Below are 23518 nucleotides of genomic sequence, written 5' to 3'. Positions count from 1 at the left end.
TTGCTGTAAGACTCCTTCGAAATTATAAGATGGTCGAAGAGTAGCAAACTAAGCAGTATATAAAAACTTCGGACGGTTACAATCGTAAAGAGTACAATTAGGCGTGGGCGAGATAAGCCCGTTAAGTGTAAAGCAATAGCAAGTATATATGAAGGCTCTAGCGCTCTGGTCGATCTCAAAGCAGACAGGTTTATCAGGCGACTTGAGGACTTTGTGTTAAAATGCTTATATGCAACTCCGCGGTCAGTGTTGCTGAAGGCATCATTACGGGTGGATGTGTATTTGTTAGCCTGGTAAAATTTTACCTAGAATGGCTGCTAAAGTTCCGTCTGTGAAGCTCAATACAGGAGCATCGATGCCCATTCTTGGGCTTGGGACCTGGCTGGTGAGACGACATGTATCATCGACAAGCAACAATATTTTTCTGTTGAATTCCTCATAAAATTATGCAATCAATCCATAAAATAATTAATTTGACGTCATGATTTATATGTGTTTATTTGAACTAGTTGATTTTGCTAGAAAAAGTCGAAAAAACAGTAGCAGATCTTCCCCATGCACTGGTCTCTTGAAGTTGACTGCTTTAATTTACAATTTTTTGCTTCCTTTTACCCAGAGTAAAGATGGAGAAGGCACTCAAGCAATTAAAGATGCAATCGATGTTGGTTATCGTCACATCGACGGTGCCTATTTTTATCTAAATGAAGAAGAAATCGGAGCTGGGATCAAGGCCAAGATCGACGAAGGAGTCGTCAAACGTGAGGAACTCTTCGTCGTGGACAAGGTAATGTTTGATTTCGGTCGAATATTGATTTGAACAAGGCTATATCTTGACACATGACGCATCGTCGCATCGCATCTTCAACGATGCAAATAAGGTTCGGTCTTGCCACTGTAGTCATCTTCGTCGTCTATATGAAAGCTAAGGTCTGACCACCAAGGTAAACTCGATATAAACAGGGATAAGTCTCGACACGAAGATCCCCTCAGCGGGAACTTCTGGTTTACGCCTTAGCTCGTCAGAAGTCCTATGAGATTTCGCGTTCGCAAAGGCATTAATTGTTCTTGAGCTCCCCATCACTGAGCTTGCGGTGTCTGACTGCTTGTCTCAGTTGCGGGGTAAAGTTATGTTAGGCCTCCTTACATTTCCCTTCTGTGTCTCTCGTGCGGGCAGCAGAAGTCTCGTCTGAGCGACCTCTTTGTTCGAGAGTCTTCTTTGCTGTTGCTGTTCACTTGTCCCTCCAAATCACCTGCCTCTCTTTGTCGCCTGTCCCTCCTTGTTACGTTTGAGATGCTAACGTTGCTTCTTTCTCTCAAAATTCCCAAATTCAGCGGCCTGGCAGCTTGAAACCTAGCACCCGCCCCATGTGGGTGATGAATAATTTCTGAAGTTTTCAAAAACTCCCACGTCCCTCTTCGTGATAATTTTTTTTAGATACTTTGTTCGAAGTAGTTTCATAGCTGGAACACTATCAAACCATTCTTCTGTTACTATACGCAGGTTACAACTTTTTTTTGTAGACGAGTTGGGGGTCTCCACGTAGAAGCTAAGCGAGAAGACTATTATTACGTATATAAAATTATTCAATTTTTTTCAAATTCAGCATACCGTTATTGTTGATTTCAATAGCATTCTTCATACCGGTGCTGGCCGGCACGACCGGTTTCAATGCTATCTCTTTAATGCAAGAGAGTTGCACGTGATACGGTTATCACCGATAACTATCATCGTTATATAATACTTGCATCATAAGCTAGATAAGCGGCCTGTAATAACTCTGTTCAATAGACGTCTATGAAAATTCTATTCATCTCTCTTAATTCATAAACTAATTGAACGTCTGGATTTATATGTTTTGTAACTACGCACACCCGGTGGAATGATTTGCATTGCTAGTCTCTATAACTATGATGTATTGCGTCTTGATTTTCAAGTCAGCTAAAATTAGGCATAAAATAATAATTTTATTATGATATAAAATGGAAGTTTACTTCTGCATTTTCTTGGGTGAGTTTGAATCTTTTAGGTTGACTTGCTAATAGACGAGTGACATCAACAGCGTGTATATGCTTGGGAACTTCGAGCATCTGGGTTTTACAGTTATCGTTAGCCCGAATAAACGATATTGATCTTATTAATATTTGTATCACAATAACTTTTTACTCGATTAGTATCCGTTATTCTATGGAAAAAGCCTATTATTTTTAGGACATACCATGAAATAATCTTATTTATATATGAGAGTGCGTATAAAATTTCACACTTACCCCACAAGTGTAAAATTTCACATTTCGTGCGAGCAACTATGCATTGTAGTTATTATTTTTCAGTAAAATTATCCATCAATATGATCTTTGACTGTTGACTATTGTAAATGATGTTTAATTTGTGTGCAAATATTTATGAAAACATAAACATATAGTGTGCAAATATTCATGAAAATATAAACACATACGTGTTAATTACCAGTGTTTTCACAATGATAACCTTTGCATATGATAAAACCTGGCTGTGCCACGAAGTGACTTGCAGTTCAGATCTGTTAAGCGAGATCCGAGATACGCTATCTTAATTAACACAAACTGGTCACCACTTATGACTTGATAACGTGCAATAGAATCGTTAAACAAAGTTCTATTAGTTTAGGGTAATTTATTTTTAAGCAGCATAAGTTATTACGGTTTAGCGCATTTTCTCATTTATGGAAAAAATGCACTATTGTGCTCGCCATGTCCGTCCGTCTGTCTGTCCGTCCGTTCGTGACTTCACGTTTTCGTCGACGAGAAAATGCGCGCTCTGTCACTCACTGCAGTGAGTTCTGAGTTATATTTTTTCCAGTTTCATGAGAAAGCTTGTTCAACGTGTTTTTTTATTCGTTCGATTCTTTTCCATATGAACTTTTCTAATTATAAATGAATTAATTTTCTTGTAATTTTATTACATAATATGTATAGTTTCGAATGGTTTTAAGCGTTTCGAATCGAACTCGATGTAATCTCAAATCATTGACTCTACCGAGGAAGTTTTTCCAACGTTGAACGTGCATTCGCTATAATAAAATTAAAATAATTCCAGAAGTTTTGACAGGAAAGTTTTAAATTGTAAATTAATGAAATTTCATTTCAAATAAGTTTTCATTAGTGAAACTGGACTTTTTTTAATTTACTGACATGACCTTATGCACATTTTGTTCAGTTGTGGAACACATTCCATCGCCGAGACCTGGTGGTGCCGATGTTGAAAAAGACCCTCGCTCAACTCGGCCTCTCCTACATTGATCTCTACTTGATGCACTGGCCGACGTCGTACAAAGTATGTATTTTCGTGCACGGCATTTTTATCTTCGTATAAATATCCCCTAAAGGTAAGTATAAATTTTATATATTTGATGCACTGACATACGTCGTAAATGTATTTATCATCGTACACGGTATTTTTATCTTCGTAAAAAATAATATCCCTTAACAGTAAGTACTTCCATATACTTGATGCACCGGCATGAGTCGTATAAATCATATATTCCCTTACATAAGGTATTTTTATTTGGTATAATTATCCTTGAACGTTAAATAATCTCTTCTTGCTGCACTGGCCTACGTCGTATTAGGTATATTTTTAACCTCTAAACTTGATATAATTATACCTTATAGGCAAGTAAAACATAATACAACATTGCCTTTTATCTCCGAAAATTCAATTCACATTTCTGGTTAAACACGAACATTGAAACTAGCTTTAACTTTTCTCGTCATCATTCCTTAATTTCTTCTGCTTGATTGTTTTTGGGGGCATTGAAACGCCCAGTAATATCCCTATAAAACCTCAGAACATCTGTTGGACATCCCAGGCAATACTCACCTTAATTTTGTTTTAGGAAGGAGACGATTTTCTGCCGAAGGATAAGGACGGAAAGGTCATCCCGGGAACAGACAGCATCCTTGATACGTGGCGCGCCATGGAGGAGTGCGTGAGGCTCGGACTTGCCAAAGCCATCGGCGTGAGCAACTTCAATAGAGAGCAAATAGAGACGCTGCTCACCAACGGTACAACCGTACCGGCATGCAACCAGGTACCAGCATGCAACCGGGTTATGATGGTTCTACAGCAACTGCTGCTAACCTGGTGATAAGTGCACTACTGCAACTGATGCCAACCAAAAAATAATTGCACAACCGTACCAATCATATGTCTCGCTATCAGCCATGCTATAATGAAAATCACCAATACAACTACCTTCAATAGTGTAATAAGTAGTAACATCACATCTCGGTTATGGTTCTACTTACACACTCTACCGAATTTACAATTATCAACCTATTACCTGTTGCACCATTGCTTATCAACCATCAAAATGGATGCTAGCGCAATGGTTGGCTGTTGCATTCCAAAATAACCAGTCTCATCCTCAATTGTAGAATGACCCTGAATTTATAAATGTATGTAAACGCAACTGGCGCGGCCCTTGTTATAATAAGAACTTACGTACATCTGAGAGGTTTGTTTTGTAATAATTGAAATTAACTTTTTTTTTATTTTGAATAAGTTGAAGGCTTAATTTACAGGTGGAGAGTCACCCATACCTGACTCAGACGAAGCTCATCGAGTACTGCAAGAGTAAAGGCATCGTGGTAGTTGCCTACAGTCCTCTAGGCTCTCCTGCTGGGTACGTGGTGGTTCAAAGTAGGGCCCAGACTCGGGGAAACTCTCGGAAAATAATTAATTTTAATCGATATTGCTATCGTTATGATCATTTTGGTGAATATGCTTTTTCTTGTGCTAACTAGGCTCCAAAATCTTGATCCGTACATCGTGTGCAATAATGATCGATAAAAATTTTCGTCCTAATTTTTTATCAAGTACGTGTAGTGTTGAGCGAATTGATTGGTTAACCATCATATCCGCTTAATGCGAAATAAAATTATTTACTCGTGCTCAGGTTAAATTTGTTTTCATTCCTCCTTTATCAGAAACTGGAATACTCGAAATGTTGCTCCGCTACTGGAGAACGAAACGATTCGAAAAATTGCTGAAAAGTACAAAAAATCTGTGGGTCAGATCCTCATCAAGTTCCAGGTATTATCAATACTTCCCATAAAATAAATATCGGAACATCTTGGTTGTGGATGCAACCAGGTACCAGCGTGCAACCAGGTTATGATGGTACCACAGCAACTGCTGTCAACCTGGTGTCTGAATATTATTGTTGTTCGCTAAAGCTTGATAGCTTTAGGGAATAGCTTATAGCCTAAAGTCATTGCTTATTTTTATCGTAATCGAACTAATAAAAAGTTTTTATTTTATTGCATTTTGAATGCTTTAAAACGACTTTTTTGATGCGTGAATTTTCAGATAAAATTCGTCACAAATTTATTAAAATAATTATTACTAAAGTTATATTATTAAGACAAAAATTAGTTGATTCTGTTTTCGCACGTACAGGTTCAGAGAGGCATTGTCTGCATCCCTAAGTCGTCCAATAAAGACAGGATTAAATCAAACTTTGACGTGAGTATATTTGGGGTTAATTGGGGTTAAATCGTTTTGTTACTGTGTAAAGTATAATTGTTATATATTTCGTAAAATTAATCAATGATACCAGAAATAAATTATAGTTTTCATGTATGATTCATTAATAGATCTTCGACTTCGAAATGTCGCCTGAAGACATGAGCACCTTGACAGGCTTGGACTGCAACCTGCGCTACGTTGAAATGGGCATGTAAGTTTAGTCATTAGTGCTATATATGGCAAATATTGAGACATAACATAAGTCCTTAACTGACTATTAATTATCGCTCCTACGCCGAGATTGTCATATATTATATATTCCCCAGAATCACTACCCTATCTATGAACTACATTTATTACGAAGTTGTCGATCGCCTATTGATCCATTCATTTTGTTGTGTTTCAGAGATGTCGATCATCCTGACTACCCTTTCAGAGCCGAGTTCTAAATACACGCTGTTGGTCGGCATTTATCATAAAATTATTGAAAATGAGTATCCGAAGACAAAATATTTCCGAAATATTGTAATTTGATTTCTTGAAATAAATATTCTATTACCGGCATTCCTACGTTTTGAATTTTATTGACCTCTAACATTCATAAGCTTTGATTCAGGTCATTCACATTCAGGCATTGCGTTGGTCTTTGTAGAGCACTCCTTTAGTAATATCCAAGCTACTTTATTAATACGATTCCGATTTAATTCAAATAATACAATAAACTACAGCTATCTGATATCAAGCAAATGACGATAACATGGTCAAAAAGTTATCGTTTACGTCAATATCTCCCGATTGCAAGCCTTGCAAGGTTCCAGTCTTCAAAGGCAAATTATTCCTTTGGTCCGAACTCCGAAGGTCCGGAGCTATTTACCTCAGACCATATTCTCAGTCAGACTCAGACACAAGCAGCCACGGCACGGACACAAGTGTTTGGGCAGTGTAGATGTTGTTCAGCAGTATTTTGCATTACCGGCTGCCAGTGCTAGCTTGGTAGATCAACGGACGAAATTTCATTGCCGGCATAGTTGCTGTTTGCCGTAAAACCACTGTCCACTAGACGTTGAGATACACCAACAAAATCTCTATTTCCTTGGTATGTATAAAGTTTAAAGAATAATATTAATACGGCTAGGGCTATAAATACTAGGTGTGCGTTCGCACACCTAGTATTTATATTCTGCCCAATAAGCTTGAATAATTCTGGAGTTACATTCAATGCCAGTATGTGACACACGCACACCGTATATAATTACCATCTCCTTGTGGTTGACTAATGACTTAAGTGATGCATAATCCAAGTAGTAGGTACTGGGTAGCAACTAAGGTAAGTTACTTTAAGTAAAGTACCTATACAACTTTACAAGGTAAAGTAGTACTGGTATGGTACGGTACGTTGGAACTTGGTAGAAGATTAGAAGATGAAGTATTTGTGCCAATCTGCTGAAATGAGTGCTGATCAAGTATCAACTTGGGCAGGAATATCACAGATTTTTTCTGTTATTGTTTTTTAATAAGTAATTCCAGTTTCCACTCACTAGATCTTAAAGTACCAGTAGATGCTGAAAATGAGAATTTTCTATCATCAGCAATGATAATTCTGCAACTTGTGGTATTTCTAATGAGTCACTGTCATGGGAATGATGGGATGATGGGACATGAGGATCATCAGGGGATGGGATTGGGCCAAGCTGGCTTAGCTCAGTTAGCTGGGGCCTGGGAGGCTGGGCAAGGGCCAATGCCTTGGCTAATGAAATCCTAACAGTCTGCTACTGTGAGTACTGTCAATGCCACAAAATTCACCACTCAGTTCTAGCAGGCTGCGCCGCTGCAGAGTGCAGATGCAGAAGAGCCGATATTGTCCTGTACCTAACTATTTGGCCTCTTCTTGTCATTAAAAACCACATATTATTACTGCCCAAACTTGTCATAACTAGTATTTTATTTTCTACAAGAACAGTCTGAACAGATTGTCACAATGATCATAATAATTGAGACGCTTTTTAGATTGTGCTGGGAAGTTGTAGCTCAGTTTTATTGATGAAATATTTTCTTTTGAGGGCTGGCAAGTTGGCAACATAGGACAGGACAACAGGTGCTGTACAGCTGTAGGAACAAAGTTAGTGTCACATACTGGCATTGAATGTAACTCCAGAATTATTCAAGCTTATTGGATTGGGCAGAATTTTCTAAAAATTATGACTAATTCAGATTTCAGCATGAAAACAAGTATTTCTTCATTTTCTTGTAGTTTCCAAAAATCATTAACTAAAAAAAAATCAGTTATTTTGTATTTAGAAAAAATTATCTAGGCAAGGACCGTAGTCTTTATAGCCATAAGACTAAATTTAAAAGTGAGTGAAATTGTCATATATTATCACGTGCAGGCATTTTTGTTTCCTTCACGGGCAACTTCTGAGTTGAGACTTTAAGACTGTTGAGTTGGTTTTTGAGACCATCTTGAATTCTTGATAACTGATGAGAAGTCAGATTTTAAACTTCTAAGCCAAAATTGCAGCTTATATACTTGGAGTTTTATATGCTTTTTTTTAATAAGTTACATGTGTATAGTGCATTGATGCATATTACATATCAATATGACAAGCCCAGTATTCATGACACTTAATTGGTCTACTCATTGTCATACACATACAGTCATGGTCATTTACTGAGACATATTTGAGTTTTCATCTTTGTCAAAAAAAAAAAAAATCATCAATCAGTTATGGATAATTGAACCATTCATTACTCAAAATCTATTTGAAGGACCAAGATTGTGTGGCTGGCTTATGTTTTGATTAGAAACATTGATATGTCTTCAATAACTCTGTTTCCATGTTGAATTCATTGTATTTCTGAAATGAGTTGATATTAGCAGTATATCATTATCAACTCCAGCTTCTAAATTTCATGTGTCCTGTTACTAATTATTGATTACCCTCAGGGAATCCTGGTCTGGTGGCTGCCAGTCTACCTTATAATCCAATGGAGACCAAGCCATCCAGCACAAGCAGTAGGAACAGCAAGAAGCATCAGAATGCAACTAAAGCTCCCAAGGATGAGAAGTCCAAATCTTCCACCAATTCTTCCAGCAAAAGCACTAGCAGACAAACTGCAACCTCCCATGATTGCATTGATAAGAAAATGAGTTTTAAGCTCCTCTTAGTTGGAGGTGAGATTTTAGTCTATTTAGGCACATAAGACTTGATATCTGCAATATATGGCTGGCTGATAATTTTTAGCACATTTTCTCATTTATGGAAAAAATGCACTATTGTGCTCGCCATGTCCGTCCGTCCGTCCGTCTGTCTGTCTGTCCGTCCATCTGTCCGTGACCTCAAGTTTTCGTCGACGAGAAAATGGGCTCTCTGTCACTCACTGCAGTGAGTACTGAGTTATATTTTTTCTATATATGACCATTATTCTGATGTCAAAGAGATTTTTAATAGATCTGACACCCCTCTAAATCTGTTCATGAAATAAACCCAGAAAAAATAACAAAGGCCATCTATTAATTTATGTCAGCTTTATCCTCATCCTGATTTTCTCATGTATATAATTACCATGTTTTGGAATAACTAGAAAGCAAGATCCCACATGATTGTGAGCAAAAATCAAGCAAGAACAGCTAAAGAGGAAAAAATACGTGCTATATATTGCCAGTGTAAGGAATATATATTTGATTAATGTTAGCAGTGTTAGTAACAATGTTTAATCATTCAAATATTCTATTCTATTTACAGGGCTTTGCTGTGGTCTGCTCAACATGTTCCACACTTCTTCCATGTTTGAAAATGATCGTAGGTTTTCTCATTTATCTGATCTGGAAAGAGAAATGACTTTCAGAACAGAAATGGTAAGGCTGCAATTCATTACACTCTTCACATATTATGCTGGTTTAAATTTTGGCACCTTTAAGCATTTTTTACACATTTATTTTTATGCACGTACCTTTGGCTCAGTATTAACTGTTGTAATGGATGTTGAATTATGTAATGTAATATCTTCTAAACACTTCAGTAGTTAATCAAAGTTCAACCTAGAGAACATATTCCATTTTAAGTTAATTTTATTAATTGTCTCTAACATTTTTCAGGGCTTCTACTACTGGCACTATAAAATCTTGGTGGAGTCTGACACGATGCTTCATGGCTTAACAACGCTAGTGCAAAACAATATCACTGAGTATCCTAGTGTGATCAACAGCCTACATCGCTTCAACGTAATGCCTGAGGTAAAGTTTTGTCAGAAAATACATTGATATATTTCTTTAGTGATATAATACATTTGTTTTTCAGTTATTCATATTTTCATGTCACTGAATGATTCTTGTCTGGTAATTTGCCCATAGTCCTGCGTGATTTCAGTGCTAATATCCCGATATTACCACTATTTTTCATACCTCGTTCTAATTGAAAATATGTCATGACCTAGCTCATAGTATAAATAAAATGAGTGCTTTTGAATTCTATTACTACGGAACTACTAGTAGTAATTCTATATATTACTACTAATTTGCACTTTTTGCCAGGTGGTGATAGCAGCTCTATACCGAACATTCCGTAGCTTCACCCGGTGGGCGCAGATAGATCTGGAGCAGTGCTACAAGGTGTCCAGAGGAGCTCGTCTGGCAGCAGTCTGGAGCTGCGATGGTCTTGGTGTGCCTGCTAATTTCTATGTGCAGTGTGCTTGGACTATGGCTGGCTTAACAGCCGCTCTTATATTCTTATCAGGAGCATTGCTGAGCAACAGCTACATAGGAGGAGCTGTGGCAGCTCTGTGCTTTTTTTTCAATCACGGAGAGGCCACAAGGGTCATGTGGACACCTCCTCTGAGAGAGACATTCTCATTCCCGTTCAGTTTGCTGATCAACTTATTGGTGACTCAGACCTTGAGGAAACCACGGGCTCATTACATCCAGGCTCTATGCATAGCTGTATCAACCTATTGCTACCTAGTAACGTGGCAATTTGCTCAATACACACTTTTGGTGACAATTATGCTGGTGTATTTCCTGCATGCTGTTGAAATGATCAGGCCTTTGCCTATGCTGTTGGTGCTCATGGGCAGTCTTTTTGGATTTGCCAACTGCCTCGTTTCAATGTTCGCTAATAAGATGCTAATGACTTCACATCTTGCGGGTTGCCTGCTTGCTATCTTCCTCATGTATGTTGTTCTGGAAAACATCTTCAATTGGATCCCATCGCCCATGAACAAGTCTGTGCAGATTGTCTTCATTTTTCTCTCCACAATTGCTGCTAAAATGGAGTTGTCTAACTTTCTAGGCATGGAGGAAGACTCTCATGTATATAATATTCTGCGTTCTAAGTTCTCTAACTACTCAGATTTCCACACAAAGCTTTACACGTGTTCCAGCGAATTCGATTTCATGCCACGTTCTACCGCGTTGAGTCTGTGCAACTCGTATTTGATGCCCCTTGCCTTTATTGTGGTTGGAGCCGTAGGATCGAATTTTATAGCAACTTGCTTCAATAACCTGAAGGACAGCTTCAAGAACAAAACAGACGTTCTACCTAATCTCTGGCGTGCAATTGATCCTGGCATCGTGTATAATATTGCCATGCTTGTTGTCTATTGCATTCTTGCCTCTCTGATTATGCGATTGAAGCTCTTCATGACTCCACAGTTATGCATCATAGCCTCTCTTGTCGCAAGTCCCAAGTACTTCAAGATGCTACAAAGGAAAGATTTATACTACTTAACGCTTGCGATCCTCTTATCTGTTATGACCATCCCAGGTTACAAGAACCTAATGGAACAACGCGCAACACAAGGCGAGTACTTAAACACAGATCTCGAAGAACTTCTGCATTTTGTTCAGACCGAAACGGCACCCAACAGTGTTTTCGCCGGCTCTATGCCCACGATGGCTAACCTGATGCTCTCCACTGGACGTCCAATAGTGAACCACCCTCACTATGAGACCAAGGAAGTGCGCCGGCGCACGAAAATTGTGTATAGCGTGTTTAGTAGACGACCTGCGGAAACAGTCTATGAGAGTCTACTGAAGCTCAAAGTCAATTACCTGGTGCTAGATTACAGTCAATGTTATCAAAAAATAAAGCCTGGGTGTGGTATGGTGGACCTCTGGGACATCGAGGAACCTCAAAACAAGAATAAGCCTGCGCTCTGTCCAAAACTATACAACGAAAGTCCTGCACCTTTCCATAGAGTTTTTGTTAACGATGGTTACGCTGTTTTGCAAGTGCCGTCCAAGTTCGTTCAGATTCCTTTGCCAAAAACACATAAAATTTAGTGACTCGTCATATTTTACAGCTTCTCTTTACGCGATGTAAATGCGTTCAGTTTTGTTTTAATTTCTTGCCCGAGGCGCCTCGCAGATTTTTTTTCTCCCCAGGATTTTTTAGAGAAGACAATCGAAATAAAGGTTTTTATTTTGTAGTTAGTTTAAATCGTTGTTACGAAAAAATGAATTTAGAATTTTACGGTCACTATCATTTTTAATAGTTGATAATCACTGTTTTCACAGCAAGTTTAGGAGCTATTTGTTATAGCATTATGCAAAAATAAATCATCTCTGGCAACGTTGGACATTTGTTAAGAAGGGCATTGTTTTACAAAAGAGATTATTTACACTTGTTTATGTATTTTATTTATAGTGTTTTATAATTATTATCTACTTGATTTTGCTGAATTTCTTTTACCGCAGTGTACTTTTTAACCTCTCTCTTTTTAATGGGTACACAGTTAAATATGCTCTGAGGTTCGATATATTGTAAAGACTAATAGGTGGCCTGATTCAGGAAGGCCCTAGTATCTGTTTTAACTTGTAAGTCGATGTGTTTTAAAGTTGATTAAGTAGTATCAGATTTCCTGATGGCAGCCTGTCATCAGGCCTGCTTATAGCGTACTGTGTAGTGGGGCTGGTGAGCGAAGTTCTGTATCACAGTATTGCAAACTTTCCACATTTCCTTTTGTACATTCTTATTGCAATATTTCTGTCAAAAATTCTTCCATTTACGCTAATTAAAAAAAAAAAGCGTTGCTCTTCTACGCTGCATCGATTCATCAAGTTAACTTCTGTTAAGGGAACTGCTAATGTTCTTTGCAACAACTAGTTATATTTTTTATGTTTACTACTGCATTGTTTTTAGTATACAAGTATATGGCATTGGGAGTAGTTTGCTGTTCAACAATTAACTGGCATCGACGGAGACTTAATGAATTTGTTTCATTCTTATTACTGGACAAAATGTATAAAATTATTCTTGTGGAGTACATGAAGTACTGATTTTGTTTTATGTCGCTATTACAGGTCGCGTTCGGCAAGCAAGGCGTTTCTTAAATCCATTGACTTGTAGCTTATAACCAACGCATGAATGATGAAAGACAGAAAAGTCGATGAACTGTGCATTTTAATTATTATATTTTCAAGCGGATGCCATAATTTCTACGAATGCGTGCTCTGTGTTGGTATCCTTGTGGTGATGCACGATCTCTTATATTGCACGATCTCTTTGAATTCGCTTTGATTAACTGTTTTCTTTATCCACGCGTTCATGAATGATTGTCATTGGGATGTTTCTCGTCTAGAACCGGATAGAATTTTTTATGTTTGTTTCCATATTTAGCTAGCAAAATGCAACGGTCGATTATTTGATTTCTTCTTTTAACATCTCAATTATTTTTCAGCAACTGCACAATGTTTTACTCCATGATGGTAAAATTTTTGTAGTTTTAATTAATTACTGTAAATTTGTACTCATTGAAACTGCTAAACGTACTAGTTACTGCCACTATCGTGACTATTTACAGCTAAAGTCAGTGCGCTAGTCTTGCCTAAAGCGTTATTTTTTGTGACATATCTAAATTTCCGTGTCCAAATTCTTTCATAGTTTGCCCATGCCTTTGTTTTAATCACAAAAAAATCACTACTAGTAGAGGATAAGTTCTGATGCTACGGAATGGTAATGTGTTGGTTGTATTTGAATTATGTCGAATTGCAGCTTGGTACGTTGAAGTTTCGTTTATGTATAGCATAACAATAACTTAGATTATATTGGGCTAAAGCTGGAAGTAATGTCTTTGGCCGGGAGTTTTTTCTCTATTATGGTGCTCAATTGTAATTTATTTGATGATTTATTTTAGACTAATGGAATGTTAAAGCTTCTGCCTTGAAGAATAAAGTTTTGTATTACATGTTACGATATTGTCCGTACTTTTTCTTATGAATGAACAGTGCCAAAGTTGGCCGCAATCCGCTGATAAAATTTAAGCGTCAACTACTAAACTAGTTCGTTGCATGCACAGAAATTTGCTTTAAAAAATATAGTGGTGAAAGATTTCGAAGTGCTTGAGAAATGAACTCTGAAAAAGGATATTTAATTTCCGTCCAAATCATCCTTATACCAATAATAATAATAATAATGGCGGTTTCAGCGTTTAGTAGGCCGTAAGCCTGTCGCCGATTCTTAACATCGCAGAAAATTCACAGCATTTTGCGGTCTCGAACTCGCAACTCACTGCTATAATTCTACTGTGCTTAACCGCCCGGCCTCCTTACCGATTCTGACCAGAAACTCGCACAGAGCCGTGATCGAACCCGCGCTTCTCTGCTCCAATCCTGGTTCTCTGGAACTTTAAGTTCTGATGCTGGGCAGGGTGGCCCAGTGGTTAAAGTTCAGAGTACCAAGATTGGCGCAGAGAGGCGCGGGTTCGATCCCAGCTCTGTGCGCCAGTTTCTGGTCAGAATCGGCAAGGAGGCCGGGCGGTTAAGCATAGCAGAATTGTAGCAGTGAGTTGCGAGTTCGAGACCGCAAAATGCTGTGACTGTTCTGCGATGTTAAGAATCGGCGACAGGCCTACGGCCTAATAATGCTGAAACCGCTATTATTATTATTATTATTTAACCACTGAGCCACCACGGCACCTCCTAAGACGGATAAGCCCGTTTTTTTTCGTTTAGAAGTTATTAAATTCATTTAATTGTTTGTTATAAAACCACAGTTGATCTTCATTATAAATGTAGAAGACATAGACCAAAAAATTTGGATTTTAGGGTAAAAGCGGGTTTGCAGACACTCATTGGCACAGTGCCAACTATGTTTCGTTTGTCCGCCACTACGGAGTCGACAGTGTCAGGGTTATCCTACCGTTGCTCTAATTCTAGAGAAAATCTATTAAATTATGGCTGCCATTGGACGTCCTCTCGCCGGTGCACTGGTGCGTATTCGATTGCCTTTTCCGGAATGTAACGCAATACCGGTCCCCATATCCTATGGTAGTTTACTGTGGCTTGTTGTTGATTTAGATCTTAAATATAATACTGCCATCAAATTCCGATGGCGTCAATGAGAGAAGAATCGCCACCAGTTTTAGGGTTTGATAAATTAATACCCACCTGAAAAATGATGAATGACATGATGACTACAAAACTGCTTTGATTGCAATAGAAAGATGTGGTTCAGTTGTTTTTATGAAATATATATTTCCTATTGGAGGTGGGTAATTTAAGTGCTGCTGGCAAGTTTAGTGGCATTGACACTTTTAAGTTTTGACAGTACCACAAGATTTAGCAAAAAAGGTGTGCTGGTGCCAAAATTGGATTTGAAACTATTCTCATTCATTTGCCAAACCAAAATGTTATTGTACAAAGCTGTCAAAGGCCACTACGCATAGTTTGCTTGTTATGTTATCAGAATTAGGATTTTTCTTAGGTATAAAATGTCATCTTGCAGCTTCTTTACCTTCACCAATCACCATACCTGGCACACCAACAACTGGCAACAAAGAAATGTTGTCATTATTAGTAAAGATTTGTAATTAGAACAACTGTCAATGTCACATAAGTTGTCACTCAGTTGATTCTGCACCAAAGTCTAATTTCTAAACCTGCTGCTTTTTACTAAAAATTATATAGCTAGGTACTTAATACTGGAACTGCTTAGTGGTTGAAAACTTGGATCTAACATTTATGAGGTTGGAATATCTTAGAATAAATAGCAACTACAAAGTTGTTTTAATCTTACTCTATGGTAGTGGTTTGATGTTTAGTTTTGTTTACATATGTAATAAGATTGTTTCAGTTGAAGACTGGAAATTTGAGTCCTCTGGTGATGTTAATGGTATTAGTGGTATTTGTACCTCGCTGAAAAATAATCTACGTAGGAATTGTCCATGAATAAGCCAGTCAAATTGCTCAGCTAATTGTGTAAACACTTTTCAATAAAAGCAAAACATTTTTTGAGGCATTTTAGTGATTATAAATTTTTTTTATAATTGGGTATTGCTTAGGTTTTAGTTTGATATTGAATCATTGTTTTGTGAAGTGAGCATCAATATTCACTTTCACAGTCAAGAAACTATTTTATTACCATTCCTCTAAAATCATTTCAGACTCTACCATCACTTGAACTCTTTTCATCTAAAATATACCTTTTGTTACTCTAAATTTAAGAAATGTTATGCTTCCACAGGGCCGCCTCACCACTCAGTGCATTGTGCAACGCAGCCTCCATAATGCTTCAGCTGCTCCATTTTCTACTGTAAGTCTGTGCCTGTCAGAGTAAGATTATCTAAGGAATGTTTGAAAATGCACACACAATTGACACTCTGAAAGTCAAAGGTCATTGTGCTAAATTATCTTCAATCACTCCAACCTGCAGAAAGATAATGTAAAATTTTTTTTTGTAATCATTTTGAGACTAAGAACACATTTCACGTGATTTGCACCTATTGATGGTATGAATGCCTTATATTCTTGAGCCAGAGTTAACCAAACTATGGTCAATTTGTAAGACAATTCTAATAGAATACTTGTTGCAATATTTCAGAATGTGGTAGTCTAGCTGAGCTCTTAACCTAAATTTAAAATGGCAAAAAATATTTTTGCTAACACCTACCTGGCTACTTGTCTCTCATCTTTTTTTCCTCATCTTAGTGCTTTCGGCTCAACATACCTACTTTAAACCTCATGTTCCTCATATATTCTGCAACAAATATTCCTAAGGTCATGTAACGTGTATATACTAACCACCTAAGTACTCTCAAGATCATGTAACATGTAATTATTGTATTTACAATATCCTTAGCATGGGCTGCCTGCCAGCAAGCCTGAGCAACGCCTAACTGCTACTCTGATACCTGGGGATGGGGTTGGGCCAGAATTGTGTCATGTGGTCATGGACGTGTTTAAAGCTGCAGGTAAACTGGTCATATTCTCATTGCAAAATGTTGGCTCAAATTTTTGCCCTTTAATATTTGTACAAAGAATGAATGAATTTTGCTTACTTTTTTTAACAAGGGATATGAAAATTATGGTTGAATTTTCTGCAGGATGTAGGTACATTCTCTTACTTTTGCACTATTGGTGCAAATTGCATTAGAAATTTATTGGTGATTATTAATTGTTAGCTAAAATTGAAGTCATGTCACTTTGAAGAAATTTTAAAACTTCAATGCAAAACAATGAGTAATTGCTGTAAAATTTGAGTCCTGAGTTTCCACATTGGCACAAATAGTTTTTCATTATGATGCATTGGTGTTTACGAAATAACAGTAGAACAAGTTACAACTCTCTACCTTGTTCCTACTTTGCAGGCATCCCAGTGGACTTTGAGCAGCTCTACATCAGCGAGATTGACCCTCATCGTTCCGAGCCTCTCGAGACCGTCGTGGAGAGCATCAAGAGGAATGGTATTTGTCTTAAAGGAATCCTTGCTTCCCCTGAATACAACGCTGACGGCGAGGCTAAAACTCTCAACATGAAGCTCAGGTGCATGTAATTCAATGTAGCTGTTAATAAATCTTTGTATTTTCTCTTCTGCCATGTAGTTCTGGTCAATAATAAATTATCACTCATGCAGATCTAAGGACATTGTGGGAAGACTTTAGATTTTAGTTTTTCTTTTGTCACTCTCACTTCTGAATACAGACTTTCTGTGCTGCAACTTCAGAGAATTTTCAACTACGGTATACCCAAGGCCACCTATCGGATGTTCTTCGAGATAAGCATGCGATTTTAGTATTTAAATTTATATCAATATTGAGAATGTTTTATACAAGAAGGTGATTATAGTTTGAATGAGGAGAAATTACTGTATATTGTAAATTTTTCACTTTATTATAAAATCTTATGTTTTTCTTTTGAGGAGTTAATACTACAACCTAGATTGTGTTCTTGTTATCTATTAATATTATCATTTGTACAATTTTTAAATTATTTGATGCATTGCATGGATAGATTTTGTTTAACTATTTATTTTTTTTTTAATTTGAGAGCTGGGGTAAAATTTTGCTTTTTCTCATGATCAGCACTATGTATAATATAATTGTTAACTTATATAATTTATAAATTACAAATTATTCATAATTTATCTGAATTATAAATTATTTATTAATTTATACACAATTAATAAATTTATATAAATTATAAGCCATGCATTATTAATATAATTTATAATTTATGCATAACTTATATAAATTCACAAATCATATGTAAATAATGTAACCTATATAATTTAAAAGTTAAGTATATTTTTTAAATATGACCAGCACATGTAACTACTTGCTGTTCTCTGTTCAGGGATGAACTTGATCTCTACGCTAACGTAGTGCACGTCAAGTCCTTGCCCGGCCTCAAGTGCAACCACGTACGCCACAAGAACGTCGACATGATCGTCATACGTGAGCAGACTGAGGGAGAGTACAGCGCCCTCGAGCATGAGAGTGTTAAAGGTTAGTAACAGAAACATTTACTTTCATGTGATCAAAAATTTTCACTTGTATGACTTTCATAAGTTAACTTTTATAACAAAACGGTAATACTGAGCGCGAGAGCATTAAATATTAGCAACTGCAATCTTTTGTTCATTTACAATCGGGATTTGTTTTACATTACAGAATTAAGTCAAGATTTAGCAGATATCTGCAAACTAGAGCCGGTAACTTTTATTTTTTTTTTCGTATCACCGTTTTTAGGGAATTTTCTTTAACATTTTAGCAGATGAGTGTATTGATCGAAGGTAATGATCACATACATACCTATATGGTATGTATGTGATCACACATACCTATGGAGTATATATAAAATTTCAATCTTAGATTAGGTAACTAATATTGCTATAAATTATTTTTGTATTGAACTGTTAGGTGGACTAGGCAAAACATTCCAATCACGTTACAGTTATATCAGTTATATCATATTTTGGCAGATGCTACGTACATTCATAATTGTTCGTCTCTCGTGGTGCAATGATATTGTAGGTGTCATTAGATGCATCAAGCGTTACTGCTTCTAGTGTTGTTACTGTTTCTATCGCATTGCTGCTTACGCTGTTCGATTGTGAAGTTCTCTTCACCTTTGGTTGTAGATTTAAAAAAATTCCTTGTCAAGGTTTGTCTATCACGTAATCGTTGGCTGAAATTGCATGTGTGTTGTAGTGTCTGAAGATGATCATGAAAAGTGTAACCGCTGATTATGTTACACTTCTCTTGCTTATGTTACATTTGATTTTCATTTTCTACGTGGCCCCGAGTATTAATTAGTAGAAATACTTATAATAAACTTGTTGTCTTTCTCAGCGTACCTAAACTTACTTTTAAAACTGCCGTGTTTGTTTCTAACTTGGCTGCTGATGTTACAGGTGTGGTGGAGTGTCTGAAGATGATCGTGAGAAGCTGCTGCTTCTGTTACACTTTTGCTTATGTTACATTTGCTATTCATTCTCCTTGTAGCCCCGAGTTTAAAACTGCTGTGTTAATCTCTTAATTGGCTGCTGATATTATAGGTGTGGTGGAGTGTCTGAAGATCACGACGCGGGAGAAGTGCAACCGCATCGCCAAGTTTGCGTTCGATTATGCGCTCAAGCACGGCCGCAAGAAGGTCACGGCTGTGCACAAGGCAAACATCATGAAGCTCGGCGACGGTCTCTTCCTCAAGTCTTGCGCTGACGTATGTACTTCAATAATCCGTTTTGATGATTCTGCTCTGTAGTACGTGTACGTGTTTTTTATTTCCGTAATCTATGTACATTTTTAGTTCTATAGTATGTGTACTTTTTTTACTTCTGTAATGTGTGCATATTTACTTGAGTTATGTAATATTGTTCATTTTATCGAGTTCTGTAATATGTGTTAGAATATTATGCTAATTTTATGCTTTTGTACGATCATTATTTATTCTTTTTACACCAATACCTGTTGTTCAAAGTTCACGAGCTCAAGTTAAGGTCATTAAGGCTATTCGATTCCAACAGTGATTTGCAAGTTTCTATTCGATTGCTTTTGAATAGGTACATAATTTTTTCATGAATGAAAACGCTGCTTTGCAGCAGCTCGCTATTGCTCTTGTCATTCGATTCAAGTCCTCATGTGCAAGGCTTAAAGTTATGACAAACTTCGGGCTTCCTTGGATGTAAAAGTCGCAAATTATAACTAATTTTCTAATAGATCCGACATAACAAAGAAAACTTCATAATATATACCCGTATGGAGTGCAATGGAAAACTCTAAATTGCATTTTACGTATATCCATACAAAACCCAAGTCACCGGGATAACTATAATTTTTTAACATTTACGACATAAAAAATGAAGCTAGTGCTACACACTACCAATATAAAGTGTTTTTATACCTTTATAAAACATAAGTCACAAAAAAAATAATTTCTATTATATAAGACTCACCAAGGAAATCTGCATGCTACCAATATAAGTTGCTATCATAGGTATTGTCTACCTATTATCGGACAACTAGAGTAACTAAAATATAATTAAGAAACAACTCTTTTTAAGCAAACTTGCAGGTATACCGGTACTCATTTGAACCTTGCGCCAACATACAATTTTGAACGGCATTGCAGGTAGCCGCCATGTACCCGGACATCGAGTTCAACAACATGATCATCGACAACTGCGCCATGCAGCTCGTGTCCAACCCTCACCAGTTCGACGTGATGGTCTTGCCTAACTTGTACGGCAACATTGTGGACAACCTCGCCGCCGGGCTCGTGGGGGGCGCTGGCGTCGTCGCGGGGTCTTCTTATTCTTCGCACTGTGTCGTTTTCGAACAGGTGCGTGTTGTTTGTTGTGAAGCATGTGCATGTGTGTTAATACAGCATACAGGTGCGTGTTTTCACGAAGCAGGTGCGTGGTGCGTGTTGTCACGAAGCAGGTGCGTGGTGCGTTAATACAGGTGCGTGTTGTCACGAAGCAGGTGCGTGGTGCTTTAATAGAGGTGCGTGGTGTGTTAATACAGCTGTGTGTTATCTTGAAGCAGTTGCGTAGTGCGTTTGCGATAACGACATGTTGGCGTTTTTTGCGTTTAAATTCTTGGTAAACATGCTATTATAGCAGGCTTAGGGTACGCAAACAGTGAAAGCAGGTTGCCAGCGTGCTGGTTACCTGCTCAGGCTGGCACCGGAAACCATAGAATACAGAAGCCTACTCGCACAGGTTTTCAGTGTGAACACTTACATTATTATCCTATGTTCATTCTTGTGGCAGGTTGGAGCAGGTTGCCCGCGCGGGCAAACCTGCTTTCACTGTGTGCGTACCCTAAAGATGTAAGTAATTTAATGTTACTATATTTGCAGGGCGCCCGTCACACGTTCGCTGAGGGCATGGGCTGTTGTCACGAATCAGGTGCGTGTTGCTACGAAGCAGGTGCGTGTTGTCACGAATCAGGTGCGTGTTGCTACGAAGCAGGTGCGTGTTGTCACGAAGCAGGTGCGTGGTGTCATGTAGCAGGTGCGTGGGTTAATACAGCTGCGTGTTTTCTTGAAGCACTTGCGTAGTGCATTTGCGATAAAGACATGTTGGCGTTTTTTGCGTTTAAATTCTTAAACATGCTATTGTAGCAGGCTAAAGAAGTAAGTTATTTAATGTTATTGTATTTGCAGGGCGCCCGTCATACGTTCGCTGAGGGCATGGGCAAGAATGTTGCGAACCCAACAGCGATGTTGCTCTGCTCCGCCAACATGTTGAAGCACGCAGGCCTCGACCAGTACAGCGCCATCATTAAAGGAGCTGTTGATAAAGTCATTAAGGCCGGCAAGGTAGGTTATACTAAAAAGTTTGTATATATACGTATAAAAAAGTGCTATGGTGGTATATAGTGATGAGTATTTTTTTAAGTTCCTACACTTTAGTTAATGTAATGTACCTGCACCAAATATGAGGTATAGTTATGAGACTCTACTTTGTTATGAAATTACTTGTGTAGTTTATTCATTGGTGTAGTTTACATTGTCGCGTTTGGGGTAATATGGTTCTTATTTCACGTATTTACCGTTTGCGTTTTTGGTGAATTCTTAGCCAAGGTACAGTATATTCCTGACCAGATAACAGAGACATAATTTTTTTGCATTTTTCTTATAAATACTTTCTCATTTCTGAACTTGTGTATGAGATTATCATGGTACTTCACTATGTATTATCACACTATCTGTATTGTTGAGTCAGATCTCTAGCTCAACTCAGATTATAAGTGATGCTTTATACACCGTGATATGTTTCAATGGTAATTTGGTGTATTAGATTAGTTGCCCTGAAGTATTTCTTACTTAACTGGATGTACGATCAGCCCAAAAAATTCAATATTTAACGAAGCCTTATTAACTCATCTCTTTGATTAACTAAAACAGCGTGGGAATGATCAAGGTTTTGTCGGGAGCCTGGTTCTGTTGCTAATATTTATTACGATCACGTAATTGAGAGCTTAGATTTTCTTTTTATTGTACAACGTACATCTAGTTGCCGTCTCGGGTACTCGTTTAGGCTGTCACATTATTTTGATATTCCCTCTTCACCTTCATGTCTGAAAACTAACCTCCTGCTAATGGTATCAATGCACGAGTGTTTTTATTATATCTTCATGGTTGCACGCTTCTTTGTGCTTCTTGTTTTCTGTAGGTGAAGACTCGCGACATCGGAGGTTATAGCAAAACTTCCGAGTTTGAGCGAGCAATCATTGAGAATCTTCACAGCGGATAAACTCCGATCACTTCTTCGCCATGGAAATATTATGCGTACATCGATCACTTCTTCGCCATGGAAATCTTGGTGTCGTTCTTTGCCTGTCGTGATATTTGGTGTCAGTCTTGGAATGCTCACCTATTATGGGTCGGCAATTCTAAGCATTAATAATGTGCACGATTATAACAAATGGTTTGGGATGGTGTTTAAATTAGACGAGATTTTATGTATATACAAGAGTAACAGAATTTAGAGAAAATCTTTCCATCTATTCGAAAATTTATAAAAATTTCATCGTTTAAAAAAATACATTTCGTGGTTTCGAACAAATCAGGGTGAATAAGGTTGTTTACAATTCCCATGGTCAGGCTTTGAAATAAATGAAACTATTGCTTTAACTTCGGATTAAAGACCAGTAATTTTCACATCCAATTCCATGACTCCTTGTGCACGTAATGTGATCTCTTCTAAAAGCTGCTCTCTTTTTATGTTTGACGTTTGCTTCTGTACCAGCTTTTTAGATTCGTTGAAATTTAGAAATATGTAACCGTAAATAGAAATTTGGGTCAACTGCTAGTGCTAGAAATGATAGCTAAGTACTGTGGAATTCAGGCAGTTGAATCATAAGGTCTGTGCTTTAACTTTTGTACTTTTTCCAAAGCGCTAACGGTAATAATTTTAATTATGTTTTTATAATTATACGTCTTGTCTCAGGTACGAACAAAAGATATCGGAGGCCACTCAACCCGCATCGACTTCGCCAAGGCCGTTATTGATAATTTGTACGACTAAATTATTATTACTATTAATCGATGTAACGCGAAATATGAAGTATTAAAAACAAGAGTGGAAAGTATTATTCCTTAGAAATGTTACTTCACTCAACTGATGGGAGCTGCAATCTAAATTATAATTAATCTCAGTACGTTCTAGAACATTGATACATATTGATATGTGTTCTAAAAGATGTAAATGTTACTATGAAAGAATCGTGTAACGATATATATATGTATATATGATAACTATTCACACGTTTGTTTCATGCCTTTATTAA

General features: G+C 37.4%; 3 protein-coding genes across 5 annotated transcripts; all 3 read left to right on the top strand.

Moving 5' to 3' along the window:
* Positions 1 to 239: 239 nt before the first annotated feature.
* Positions 240 to 6030, top strand: LOC108672744 (1,5-anhydro-D-fructose reductase). The gene is made up of 9 exons (XM_018160465.2): positions 240 to 385; positions 617 to 784; positions 3197 to 3313; positions 3876 to 4070; positions 4564 to 4664; positions 4969 to 5074; positions 5441 to 5506; positions 5638 to 5720; positions 5916 to 6030. The coding sequence occupies exons 1-9, from the start codon at positions 311 to 313 to the stop codon at positions 5956 to 5958; spliced, it is 954 nt and encodes a 317-aa protein (XP_018015954.1). The 5' UTR covers positions 240 to 310; the 3' UTR covers positions 5959 to 6030.
* Positions 6031 to 6189: 159 nt separating this feature from the next.
* Positions 6190 to 13705, top strand: LOC108672746 (probable C-mannosyltransferase DPY19L1). The gene is made up of 5 exons (XM_018160470.2): positions 6190 to 6605; positions 8454 to 8681; positions 9253 to 9365; positions 9606 to 9743; positions 10041 to 13705. The coding sequence occupies exons 2-5, from the start codon at positions 8495 to 8497 to the stop codon at positions 11784 to 11786; spliced, it is 2184 nt and encodes a 727-aa protein (XP_018015959.1). The 5' UTR covers positions 6190 to 6605; positions 8454 to 8494; the 3' UTR covers positions 11787 to 13705.
* An 851-nt stretch (positions 13706 to 14556) lies between these two features.
* LOC108672745 (probable isocitrate dehydrogenase [NAD] subunit beta, mitochondrial) lies at positions 14557 to 23493 on the top strand. Of its 3 annotated transcripts, none has more exons than XM_018160468.2 (9): positions 14557 to 14713; positions 15967 to 16035; positions 16585 to 16693; positions 17090 to 17264; positions 18075 to 18226; positions 19279 to 19442; positions 20352 to 20561; positions 21390 to 21545; positions 22402 to 22991. In XM_018160468.2, exons 1-9 carry the CDS (start codon positions 14678 to 14680, stop codon positions 22480 to 22482), a joined length of 1152 nt encoding a protein of 383 aa, XP_018015957.1. In that variant the 5' UTR covers positions 14557 to 14677; the 3' UTR covers positions 22483 to 22991. The 3 variants fall into 3 exon arrangements, with proteins under 3 accessions (XP_018015957.1, XP_018015956.1, XP_018015958.1); XM_018160467.2 differs by having other exon boundaries at positions 14561 to 14713; positions 16582 to 16693; XM_018160469.2 differs by lacking the exon at positions 22402 to 22991 and adding an exon at positions 23179 to 23493 and having other exon boundaries at positions 14573 to 14713; positions 16582 to 16693.
* Positions 23494 to 23518: the final 25 nt, after the last annotated feature.

Source organism: Hyalella azteca, unplaced genomic scaffold (genome assembly GCF_000764305.2).
Source record: "Hyalella azteca isolate HAZT.00-mixed unplaced genomic scaffold, Hazt_2.0.2 contig9347, whole genome shotgun sequence".
Taxonomy (NCBI): Eukaryota; Metazoa; Arthropoda; class Malacostraca; order Amphipoda; family Hyalellidae; genus Hyalella; species Hyalella azteca.
Note: the sequence above shows the minus strand (reverse complement) of the source record. Positions and strands in the feature narration are given on the sequence as shown.

Bases quoted from the DNA above. Each gene is read 5' to 3' on its own strand.
- LOC108672744 (XM_018160465.2), top strand. From the start codon at position 311: ATGGCTGCTAAAGTTCCGTCTGTGAAGCTCAATACAGGAGCATCGATG. The intron at 4,665-4,968 runs GTACGTGGTGGT...CTCCTTTATCAG, and splicing joins CCTCTAGGCTCTCCTGCTGG to AAACTGGAATACTCGAAATG. The intron at 5,507-5,637 runs GTGAGTATATTT...ATTCATTAATAG, and splicing joins GGATTAAATCAAACTTTGAC to ATCTTCGACTTCGAAATGTC.
- LOC108672746 (XM_018160470.2), top strand. From the start codon at position 8,495: ATGGAGACCAAGCCATCCAGCACAAGCAGTAGGAACAGCAAGAAGCAT. The intron at 9,366-9,605 runs GTAAGGCTGCAA...AACATTTTTCAG, and splicing joins TGACTTTCAGAACAGAAATG to GGCTTCTACTACTGGCACTA. The intron at 9,744-10,040 runs GTAAAGTTTTGT...ACTTTTTGCCAG, and splicing joins GCTTCAACGTAATGCCTGAG to GTGGTGATAGCAGCTCTATA.
- LOC108672745 (XM_018160467.2), top strand. From the start codon at position 14,678: ATGGCTGCCATTGGACGTCCTCTCGCCGGTGCACTG. The intron at 16,694-17,089 runs GTAAACTGGTCA...CCTACTTTGCAG, and splicing joins GGACGTGTTTAAAGCTGCAG to GCATCCCAGTGGACTTTGAG. The intron at 18,227-19,278 runs GTTAGTAACAGA...CTGATATTATAG, and splicing joins CGAGCATGAGAGTGTTAAAG to GTGTGGTGGAGTGTCTGAAG.